The sequence below is a fragment of the Humulus lupulus genome, chromosome 4 (genome assembly GCF_963169125.1).
Source record: "Humulus lupulus chromosome 4, drHumLupu1.1, whole genome shotgun sequence".
NCBI lineage: Eukaryota > Viridiplantae > Streptophyta > Magnoliopsida > Rosales > Cannabaceae > Humulus > Humulus lupulus.
The window spans coordinates 7,093,396-7,105,788 of NC_084796.1; the positions used below are offsets into that span (position 1 = coordinate 7,093,396).

At 36.8% G+C, this 12,393-nt stretch overlaps 1 protein-coding gene across 3 annotated transcripts; it reads right to left on the reverse strand.

Moving 5' to 3' along the window:
- Window positions 1-321: 321 nt before the first annotated feature.
- On the reverse strand, window positions 322-4,932 carry LOC133829824 (probable hexosyltransferase MUCI70). Of its 3 annotated transcripts, none has more exons than XM_062259633.1 (8): window positions 4,618-4,932; window positions 3,738-3,844; window positions 3,399-3,563; window positions 2,719-2,796; window positions 2,433-2,632; window positions 1,647-2,062; window positions 1,383-1,567; window positions 322-1,299 (listed from the first exon to the last, which is right to left on the reverse strand). In XM_062259633.1, the coding sequence occupies exons 2-8, from the start codon at window positions 3,817-3,819 to the stop codon at window positions 878-880; spliced, it is 1,548 nt and encodes a 515-aa protein (XP_062115617.1). In that variant the 5' UTR covers window positions 3,820-3,844; window positions 4,618-4,932; the 3' UTR covers window positions 322-877. The 3 variants fall into 3 exon arrangements, with proteins under 3 accessions (XP_062115617.1, XP_062115616.1, XP_062115615.1); XM_062259632.1 differs by lacking the exon at window positions 4,618-4,932 and adding an exon at window positions 4,038-4,194 and having other exon boundaries at window positions 3,738-3,849; XM_062259631.1 differs by lacking the exon at window positions 4,618-4,932 and adding an exon at window positions 4,038-4,192.
- Window positions 4,933-12,393: the final 7,461 nt, after the last annotated feature.

Genomic DNA, 12,393 nt, shown 5'->3' on the forward strand with positions numbered 1-12,393 from the left:
TCACTTTCTTATGAGGATTTGGTCTCCATTTCATACCTATTTTTTAATTTAAAAACAGCATTAAGAATATATAATTATATATATACAGTGACTGAGACTCTCTACCAATTACAAGAATACACATCTAAGCTATATCTGAAGTTCTTGAATAACTTTGGGATGAAGTTTGTGTCCCAAGGAGCCTATGACACACACAACATCTTCCAAGCCACTTGGCTTGGACACTGTCTAAACCTCTCAGGGTGTTTGATATTTTTCCAGGTGGGACAGTGATGATTTTCATACACTATTTATTCAAAATATGGAAGAAGAAGAAAAAAATAACACAATTCCTCCAATTTATAACCAAGAATTTTAAGCACAAGAAGAGATGAGCAATGCAAATATTACTGAATTTAGTTAAAATTGCATTATCTTTAAGACACTGCAACTGCTTGTACACATACAAATCTTCCCTAATGAGGAAACATCATCAAAACAAGGGAAATAATCTCATGGCATCTTAGTTCCCAAAACACCATTTTCTTTTCCTTTCATTGAAATCACTAAGCAGCGCCAACATCGACCGTGAAAGTTCCTTCATCTTACATCCTTGATAAATATAATGCACCTACACATTCTTTCATTTTTTTCCATGATTTGAAAAAGCTTAAAGATTGTACATATATGCAAACAAGCTCATATCCATCAATATCTCTCTTCACCTTTCGATCTTATACAAGGAATCGCTGACATTTCAGGATTTTTCCAACTTCGTGGTACAGATTTCCACCGAATTTAAACAACCAACACCACCATTCTTCTTCTCAGAATGAAACAACGAAGAAATCTCAAGAAAAAATTAATCTGAATACCGAGAAGGATATAAGAATGAACCTCAGCCGGCTTTGGATGCTCTTACTACTGGGGGAAGAACAACTGCATCCAGGTTCCCTGGATAAGGAGTCCACAAGCCTAACCCTCCTCTGCTCTCAACCAAATTATCCTTGCTCCCACTAGCTTGGTCCCAATCCTTACCCTTATTTGAAATCTTAGCATTTCCTTTAAGCTGATCCCAATTTGTTACCCACTCTATTCGAGAAGAATGCTCCCGTATGTGTGGATGCAACACGAACAGGGAATTGTACTCACAATTTGGAAACATAAAGAACTCGAACATACCCTTTAATCTGTACACTACATAACCAAAACTCAGTTGGTCTCTTGGAGTGAAGAGGTCAACCTCATTGAACCACAAACAACTAAACAGATTACTCATAGCAGTATGTTCCCGTATGATGATGGCTCCTTCCGGCACATCTGCATTTTATTTAAGTTTCAATTAATTCATGAAAACCAAACAAGCCAGCAAATTGCAGAACAAAACAGACATTTCTTCTTACCACTAACTGTTTTCTTTTTGGGACTCCATGGCTCCATTCCTTCGTAGCGATAAATTTTCATGTGAAGATCAAGAAGAGGCCGAGCATATCGCTTCCTTCGCTTGTTTGCGTCAGCTTCCTCATATATACTGTGATGATGCTTATGCTGAGCAATGGCAAACGTATTTTTTCCACGCCATAAGTATCTGCAAATGAAAACTATTGTATTTACTTATCCCAGATACAAAATCCAATGAGAAAACAAGAGATTGTCTTTCATGATACCTCTCTAGCATTAGCAATGGATCAACTAATAGCTCCATTTTACCATCAATCCAGATGCTGTACTGTGCTTCAGGGAACAGTCGGTGGGTTATAATCTTCGGAACCTTCCCATTCCTTCTTGGCTCATCATAAGGCGGATGTTTCAATAGAATGAGACGCCAAATACCAACCCATTTTCCCCCCTTCGCATCCTCCTTAACAGTAACATTTCCCTTTATAAAATCAAGAGAGATCTCATCGACTACCATAAGAAAACAGAATAGTTTTTTAGAACGACGACTTAGAATTGAAGGCTGATGTGGAATATCATAACCATCAAAGATGCCAGAAGCAACCACAAATCTGCATTTCTTGACATAATTGATATCTTCAACAGACATGTCAGCCCCACCACCTTTAATAAATCCACAGTGAACCTAAAGGAAAGCAAAGAAAATAAATATCAGCTAAGTTGAAATGGAACCACAAAAGCAAATTATATCAATTTCTTATAAATCAGGAAATACAAAGCTTTGTGATGTGAAAATATTATTTGTTCTCAATCATCAATGTTTGTCTGACAACACTTGTATTAAATTATATGCTAAGAAGTATCACTAGGTAATTTCTCTCAAAAAAAAAAAAGTATCACTAGGTAATAAATGTGCACTGCGCAATTAAAAGTCTCCTTTCTCATAAAGCTAACACAAACAAAACATTGTCTGTGTAAATGTTGATATTGATATTATGTGCGTAAATATGATATTATGTGCGTAAATATGACGGTTCTGGATAGTTCAATTTTACCTTCATTGATGGTTTTAGCTTGAAACTATCTTCTCTTTGGGCCCAGCTTTCGAGTCCTCCAAACAGTGGAGTACTCTGAGATCCGTTATTTGAATGCCCATCCTTTGTAACAAAAGACAATTTTTTTACAATTTTGTCAGGAGTTCTTCCTTCTGGAATAACTATTTTCTCAGGATCGCTCACAACGGGAATTGGACACCCTAAGTGATAAAGCACTCTAAAATATTAATCACAGTAGCCTATACATAAATTGAGACATTACAACAAAATATTGCAACATTCTTACGGTGTTGGGATTGTGAGTTTGATACAAGTCCTATGTTGCTCCACATTGTGAAAACCTTGCTCTCTTTGTTACACATACCTACAAGTCAATCAGACAAAAGTTATATTGCTAAAAAAGATTTAATGTTGAAGCACATAGAAGCTTTTCACAGACAATAGCACAGTAACCTGAGAACTTTACATTTGTAAAGAAAAAAAAAAGTGGAGCAAGTGAAAATAATGCAGGTAATTGCAGAATTAACTATATGAATTCCTGAGATTGAATAATAATTACAGGATAATAAGAATACCAGAAATGACTGATAACTCCGTGCTCATTTGTATCTAATTTATAAATCTAGAGAAATTTATATACCAAAGTGAGTTCCTAGAATTCAAAATATGTCCATATGATTAGCCTAATGTTTTGACTCAAAAAGCTGAATAAGTAGCAAGAGATGTAATAATGATATCTTCATGATAATGGCAAGACCACTGGACCAGTCAATTAAGGATCACTGGGGTGGGGTACAATGCAAGATCCAGAACTATCCTTTTATTTCTTCTTCCATTTAAGGTTTTTGGCTGAAAATTCTACTAAGAACTTATCAACATTGAAAAGGTAACAATACAAAGTTCTATACAAGTTCAAGAGCTAGTTAAAAAATCATAAGAGTGAGTAAAGTTTCCAGCTTTAGATACCTGAAACAAATGTGATAGAAGAATGGCAGGACCAGATATGAATCAAAGATGCGAAAAGAATAAGAAACATCCATAAGATCCCCCCTACAAGAAACAACCGAATAAAACCCTTCTTCCAAACAATCTTCATGTGATAATCTTGATGCAACTTTCCACCTTCAACATCTGCTTCCATCCACCATTATCAACACATTAGCTAGTTACTAATCATTCTCATATCTTAAACCAAATCACAGATAGCTTATTACACCCAAAACCCACTTAAACATATGATATCTAAAAAAAGGTTCTTTCCCCATTTTTGCTTAGAGTACCAAAAAACCAAGTAAACCCTCTTACCTTTAGAATGCGAGCTATGATTACTTCGCTCGCCTCTACGGTTTGTGCGGAAAGACATCGAACGCTGAGTCTCTTTCTCCATAGTTACTCACCACAAATTCTCATTCCTACCCTTAAAAAAAAAACATGATTCATAATAAGGATGAGGAAAAAGAACTGCATTCATATGTAATTGTTCCATGGAGCTCCCTATAAAAAAGAATAATTTGGCATTGGAACACAATTATCTAAAAGACCGTCATTCAATTATCAATACATAAGCGAGAATAAAAGGAAAGATCCCAGATCTGGGTTACTCACAATTAGATGAGAACATTAGATTTAGAAGTTGAATTCGAAGCATGAAAATAAAAATTGTTGGATTTGAAGAGAAGCACTTGATAATGGGGATGGACTGTTCAGGTGCGTGCGAATCAGAGGAACCAGACAGTAGCCGAGAGAAGACAAGAGGAAGAGGAAATAAAGCAATACAAGCGGGTACCCGTAAAGGTTTTGGTTGAAACCCGAATCCGAGTCATTTGACGAAGCCCCGAAATTATGCAAATGGCCCAAATACTGACCCGACCCGCGACTATATTACATTATATATATAAAATAAAATAAGGTTATTTATTAGTTTCGATCATGTTTTTTGATAAATTATTTTTTGGTTTCCGTTATCTAAACACTTCTCTTAAAATCCACTAAGATCCGGATTAGCAAACAAAAGTTAAAAAATCCCAAATCAGATCCAAATCACAATTCGAATCTAGAAACCTCGAAAACTAGTACACAATTCAACACAAAAGAAGAACAGATCTGACAATGTGAAACTGAACAAATTTAAAAAATCACAGTCCGAAAATGCCGGAAACATAAGCCATTCGATCTCGAAACGCACCTGTAAAACCAAGCGAGTCGCTGGGCACAAAGTAAGCTCCAAAAATGGGACCCGAATGAATTCAATCCAGGGAGCTCATTGATTCAATCAAATATCAATCAGATAAAATGAGAGAGTTGGGAGTAGAGAATTTGGAAGCTTGGTTGGTCTGATGGGTTTTTGGTGCACTGCTCCAAGTTTTAGTTGAAGGTTTGGCAATGGAGGACTGAGAGAGAGAGAGAGAGAGAGAGAGATTCCGTTGGGCAATGAAGAGCTCGTGGGAGATGTGTTAGCGCGAGCCAATGGGGAGAAAGGGAAACATCACACGACGACGTTTTATTTTTATTTTATTTTACTTGATATGCTTTTATTTTTAGTGTGTGTGAGTGAGTGTGGTGGTGTGTGGTGACCCATGTGGTTGTAATGGGGTTTTCTTATATAATTTAAAATTTAAAATATAAATCAATGATTTATATTTAAATTTTACAAAATAGAATAAAATAATACACTGAGATTGACTTTAGTCAAAATAATTTTAAATATAATTTTTTTTCTCTTTACTCATCGGCTACTTTCTTTACTTCTATGGACTCATATCTTTAAGGATTCTTTACTCATCGACTATTTTCTTTACGTCTATAGAATCATATCTTTAAGGACCCAACAATTGGTCTTATATTTAAAATTATTTAAATTAGACTAAAGTATCATTTTGTTTAATTTTGCAAAAGCCATGATACAAATTTTCATTTAACGCAACAAATGTTCGATCACTAATTTTTCCACAACATAAGGTCAAAAATGATATATAATCATGAATAAGTAACGAATCCATTTGATCAAAATAGTAATAATAATAAATAACAAATTCTTAACATGATAATTTTTTTTAATTTGGTTGTTAAGTGATTCTTCTTTTCTTGTATTCATGATGAAGGGTTGGATGATATTGTCTTCTTTAGAACTTGAGTTACAATTGTTAGATTTTATTTTATTTTTTAAATAATGGATCTTTTCCAAAACTAAGTAATAACGGGTTTGTGTTAGGCATTTGTGGTCCTCTTTTAAGATGTTAACATCTTCAATTAATATCTCCCATGATCTTTTTGTGAAGTCAACTTCTATTGTTGCCATAGCTTTCGCCAATGGTAGTTGATTTACTAAAATGCCACAATTAATAATCTTTCTTAAAGTTATATATAAACCTCACCTCACTGCTGCACCGTCCAACATGCATTATCTTAACTACATTTTCTAATCCATTTTGTGTGTCACTCATCAGGAAACCACTTCTATGAATCTATGTTTTATTTTTCAACAATTGCATAAGCCTCAAAAAACCAACCATCTACACCTATTGAATTTGAAGGAATGTAGTAGTCTTTATTAAACTTTTCATTGCGTTGCAAGAAACCAACCATCTATACCTATTGACTTTAATATATTAAATCAATTTAAATAAATTAGTTGTAACAAATTGATTTTATAAATCATATAAATAAATATTCTAACATCGATCAAGCCTTAGAAACATTCAAAACATGGAAAAGGATCACTGAAAATCAGATGGGAAGGAAGATTAAGAAGTTGAGAACTGATAATGGTCTCGAATACTGCTCTAAAGAGTTCGATCAATTCTGTAACAGTGAAGGAATAGCCACGCACCGTACAGTTTGAAATACTCCTCAACAGAATGGCTTGGCAGAAGGAATGAATAGGACATTCTTGGAAAGAGTAAGGTGTATGCTAAAAGGTGCTGGACTTGAAAAACATTTCTGGGGTGAAGTTGTAACAACAGCAGGATATTTGATTAAAAGGTGTCCCTCAACTGCTCTTGATTTTAAGACTCCCCAAGAAATTTGGACAGGAAAGAAGTCAAGTTTTGAGCATTTAAAGGAGTTTGGGTGTACTGCATTTGCACATATTAATCAGAATAAACTTGAGCTTAGAGCAATAAATTGCATGTTTATTGGATATTCAAATGGTGTTAAAGGTTACAAACTTTGGTGTTTGGAACAAGGGTTTAAAAGATGTATCATTAGCAGAGATGTTACATTTAGAGAAGATGAAATGCCACTAAAAAGAGGTCAGGAACCTGTTCAGTATTTAAGCAGCAACAAGGCCAGTTTTGAGGTGGAAAATGATACCAGGGATCCAACTTTCGAGTCACAAACAAGGCAGGAAGAAACAGAGGAAGTGACAAATACTTAATCAGATTTAGCTTCTTATTAGCTGGCTAGAGATAGGGAAAGGAGAGAATCAAAAGCACTAGATAGATTTGGCTATGCTGATTTCATAGCATTTGCTTTAGCAGCTGCAGAAGAAATTGAAAGTGAAGAACCAACTTCTTACAAAGAAACAATGGAAAGTAAAGATAGTAACCATTGGAAATTTTCCATGGAAGAAGAAATGAAATCATTGGCTAAGAATAATACTTGGATTCTAGTTGACAAATCTGAGAAACAAAAGATAGTTGGATGTAAGTGGATTTTTAAGAAAAAGGAAGGGATACCAGGGATTGAGAAAGAAAGGCACAAAGCAAGGTTAGTTGCAAAGGGATTTACATAAAGGGAGGGTGTTGATTACAATGACATCTTCTCACCTGTGGTGAAACAGACCTCAATCCGAGTGTCTCAAAAGAATTAGTTTTTGCCACGAAAATCAGCAGAAGAAAATCCAGCTGATATGTTGACTAAAAGTGTCCCTTCTGTCAAGTTTAGACACTGTCTCAACTTGATTAACTTTGGCAACTGACTGAGAGATGGCTCTGATCTGAATAGCTAGAACTTGTGAAACCTCTTAAGTGACTCAATCAAGGTGGATATTTGGTTGTTAGAGTTATTATTTGAGGGTATTTTAGTCTTTTCTTAATTATTGTTATTTTATATCTTTTGCCTTATATAAAAGGCTTGGCTTATAAGTTTTGTAACCTAGAATACATTCTCTCTATTTTTTTGCAATACACTCTAGCCTCCCTTTTCTCTCTTCATCTTTTTGCTATCTCTTATTTGGGTTTTATGGATTGTGTCTTTGCATAATTATCATGGTATCAGAGCAGGGTTTATGGAATTGAATTTCTTAAGCGTAACCATAGTTTAAGGGTTTATGGAATTTTTTTTTGGCTTGGGTCTCCTTCGTATTGCAGCAAATTGGGTCGAAGCATCTTTGCAGTAACTCGGTATGTGATTTTCGTGTTCATTCTGAAATTTTAGGGTTTCGTCATATTGCAGAATTTGGGAACTTTTGTCTGAGATAGCATTTGGAAATTTGTTTCTGAAATGGAAAGTAATAGAGATGATTCCCTTCAATCCATTAGTGTGAGGTTAGATGGAAAGAATTATTCTTATTGGAACTATGTGATGAAAAAAATTTTGAAAGGGAAAAAGATGTCGGGTTATGTTTCTGGAACTTTGGTTAAACCAACAAATGACAAAGCGGATTATGCAACTTTGCTAGAAAATTGGGAAGTGGATAATTCAAAAATTATTACTTGGATAAACAACTCTGTAGAACACTCCATAGGTACCCAACTAGCCAAGTATGAAACAGCGAAGGAAGTTTGGGACCATCTTGCAAGGCTGTATACTCAGTCTAACTTTGCAAAGCAATATCAATTAGAATCAGATATTAGAGCTCTTGAACAGAAAGATATGAGTATTCAAGAGTTCTATTCAGTTATGACAGATCTATGGGATCAATTGGCCCTTACTGAATCTGCAGAATTACGAGCTTTTGCACCATATATTGCTCGTAGGGAGGAACAACGATTGGTTCAGTTTTTGATGGCACTTCGTGATGACTTTGAGGGACTCCGTGGCTCTATTTTGCATCGTTCTCCACTTCCTTCGGTTGATTCAGTAGTTAGTGAACTATTGGCAGATGAAATTCGTCTTAAGTCTCAAGCAGGAAAAGGCATCCTCCCAGCACCCAGTCCCTCTGTTTTGGTAGTTCCTCCTCGACACTTTACTCACCATGAGAATAAACCTCACACAAAGGTTGGAGTTGATGAATGCAGCTTTTGCAAACAAAAAGGTCACTGGAAGGCTCAGTGTCTTAAATTAGTAAATCGTGCACCTCAGCAACAAAGACATCAACTCAGACCTCCTCAATTCGGTAATCAACCGCCTCATTATGGTAGCCAACCACAGTTTGGCAACCACTCACAACCTCGACCATACCGTCCTCCGCAATTTAATGCCGCTGCTACTGTACCTCCATCTGACTCGTATGATTTTGGGGCCTCATCTTCCAATCCTGCTCTTGCTGCCCTCTCAGAACAGTTTCAGAAGTTTCTTACCATGCAGCCACATGCCATGTCCGCCTCTTCTTCGGTAGGTCAGTCCCCTACTAGCTCTTCAGGTATGACATCCTCTACATGGATTTTAGATTCTGGAGCCTCGCACCATATGTCTCCACATTCGACATCTTTTGTTTCCTTGTGTCCTGCATCATCTGTGCCTGTCATGACTGCTGATGGTACTCCTATGCCATTAGCAGGTGTTGGTTCTGTTGTCAGTCATCATTTATCGCTTCCTAATGTTTACCATATTCCTAAGCTTTCACTAAACCTTGTATCTGTTGGTCAATTGTGTGATTCTGGTTACTCAGTGTCTTTTTCTTCTACTTCTTGTCATGTGCAGGATCCGCAGTCTCAGAAGCTGATTGGGACCGGCCGTAGGCGGGGGGGTTTATATGTTTTGGATGAGCTGAAATTACCAGTATTTGCAGCTCCTAGTGTTGATCTGTCTTCCTTTCGATTGTCTCCATCATCGTCTAGTTTTTATTTATGGCACTCTCGCCTTGGTCATGTTTCAGCTTCCCGTTTAAGATTCTTAGCTTCTACAGGAACCTTAGGAGATTTGCAAGTTCATGATATTTCTGATTGTAGTGGTTGTAAACTTGCAAAATTTTCTGCTTTACCTTTCAGTAAAAGTACTTCATGTTCTGTTGCACCTTTTGACTTAGTTCATTCTGATGTGTGGGGACCCTCTCCTATTGCTACAAAAGGAGGGTCTAGATATTATGTCTCTTTTGTTGATGATCACACTCGATTTTGTTGGGTTTTTCTAATGAAATGTCGTTCTGATTTCTATGATATTTATGATCGTTTTCGAGCTTATGTAAAAACTCAACATGCTTCTGTTATTAAATGTTTTAGATGTGATCAAGGTGGTGAATATACTTCAAATAAATTCTGTAATTTGCTTGCTTTAGATGGAACTGCGTATCAAACTTCTTGTACAGATACCCCTGAACAAAATGGTGTTGCTGAAAGAAAGCATAGACACATTATTGAAACTGCTCGTTCTCTTTTGTTGTCCTCATCTGTGCCTAGTCAGTTTTGGGGAGAAGCAGTTCTCACTGCAGTCAATCTTATTAATAAGATTCCATCTTCAATCACTTCAGGTTTGTCCCCTTTTGAAAAACTATATGGACATATTCCTGATTATTCTTCTTTGAGAGTCTTTGGTTCTACTTGCTTTGTTCTTCGTCCTAGTGTAGAGCGTACAAAACTGTCATCACGCTCTGCACTTTGTGTGTTCCTTGGTTATGGTGATGGCCAAAAAGGATATCGTTGTTTTGATCCAACTTCTCAAAAATTATATGTATCTCGCCATGTTGTTTTTCTTGAGCATATACCCTTCTTTTCTATTCCTGGCACTACTCACAACTTGACCAAATCAGATCTTATTCATATTGATCCTTTTTGTGAGCATACAAGTACCTCTTCTCCTCAAGTTCCTCAAATTGTAGAGTCTGAATCTTCTCCTGCTCCTATAGTCCCTTTTCCACGTCATTACTCTCGCAGGTCTCGAGCTATTGATACTGGTATTTCGCAGGTTGACATTTCTGAAACACATCCGCCTACAGCTGTTCTAGATCCTTATGATACTGTAGATCCTCCTCGCTATCCTCAGCGCACTCGTAAGTCTACTAAACTACCACATTTTGTTTATTCGTCTTATTCTATCCCTTTCACTTCGTTTTTAGCGTCTATTCATTGTCTCTCTGAGCCTTTATCTTATAAAGAAGCAGTTACTGACCCTCTTTGGCAGCATGCTATGAATGAGGAACTTTCAGCTTTGCACAAGACAGATACTTGGGATTTGGTATCTTTACCTCCTGGTAAACATACAATTGGTTCTCGTTGGGTTTATAAAATCAAGACCAAGTCTGATGGGTCTGTTGAACGCTACAAAGCTAGATTGGTAGCTAAGGGATTTTCTCAACAGTATGGTATGGATTTTGAGGAAACTTTTGCTCCTGTTGCAAAAATGACTACTGTCCGTGCTCTTATAGCAGTTGCATCTGCTCGTCAGTGGAATATATCTCAGTTGGATGTTAAGAATGCTTTCTTGAATGGCGATTTACATGAAGAGGTCTACATGGTTCCTCCTCCTGGGGTCCCTCACAATCATGGAGAAGTTTGTAAGCTTAAGAAAGCTCTGTATGGTCTCAAACAGGCTCCTCGAGCATGGTTTGAGAAGTTCTCCAATGTTGTTACTTCTCTTGGGTTTCTCTCAAGTAATCATGACTCAGCACTATTTGTTAAGTGTACCAATGCAGGTCGTATTCTCCTTTCCTTATATGTTGATGATATGATCATTACTGGTGATGATTTAGATAGAATTGCAGTGTTAAAGTCTCAATTAGCTTCTCAGTTTGAGATGAAGGATTTGGGGCCTCTTCGGTATTTTCTGGGTATTGAAGTTGCCTTCTCCCCAAAAGGCTATCTTCTTTCTCAGTCAAAATACACTTCCGACATTATTGACCGTGCTCGTCTTACAGATACAAAAGTAGTTGCCACTCCTTTTGAGCTCAATGTTCAGTATTCTCCTTCTGATGGCACTCCCTTGCATGATCCTACTTTGTATCGCACTATTGTTGGCAGTTTGGTTTATCTCACTATCACTCGCCCCGATATTGCATATGCTGTTCACATTGTTAGTCAATTTGTTGCCTCTCCTACTACTGTTCACTGGGCAGCTGTTCTTCGCATTTTGAGGTATCTTCGGGGTACTATCTTTCAAAGCCTTTTGTTTCCCTCCACTTCTTCCTTGGAGCTGCGTGCATACTCTGATGCTGATCATGGTCGTGATCCCACGGATCGGAAGTCTGTTACTGGTTTCTGTATCTTTTTGGGTGATTCTCTTATTTCTTAGAAAAGTAAGAAACAAACTGTTGTCTCCCAATCTTCCACTGAAGCAGAGTACCGCGCTATGTCATCTACTACCAAAGAAATTGTTTGGTTAAGATGGCTGCTTGTAGATATGGGTGTATGTCATTCTCAACCCACTCCTATGTATTGTGACAATCAGAGTGCCATCTAGATTGCTCACAACTCAGTTTTTCATGAACGCACCAAGCACATTGAGATTGATTGTCACTTCACTCGTCACCACCTGAAGCTTGGCACTATCACTTTGCCTTTTGTTCCTTCTTCTTTACAGATTGCTGACTTTTTTACTAAGTCTCATTCTATTTCTCGTTTTCAATTTCTAGTTGGCAAACTCTCGATGCTTATTGTTGCTGCATCGTGAGTTTGAGGGGGGGTGTTAGAGTTATTATTTGAGGGTATTTTAGTCTTTTCTTAATTATTGTTATTTTATATCTTTTGCCTTATATAAAAGGCTTGGCTTATAAGTTTTGTAACCTAGAATACATTCTCTCTATTTTTTTGCAATACACTCTAGCCTCCCTTTTCTCTCTTCATCTTTTTGCTATCTCTTATTTGGGTTTTATGGATTGTGTCTTTGCATAATTATCATTGGTAACTTGTGAAACCTCTTAAGTGAC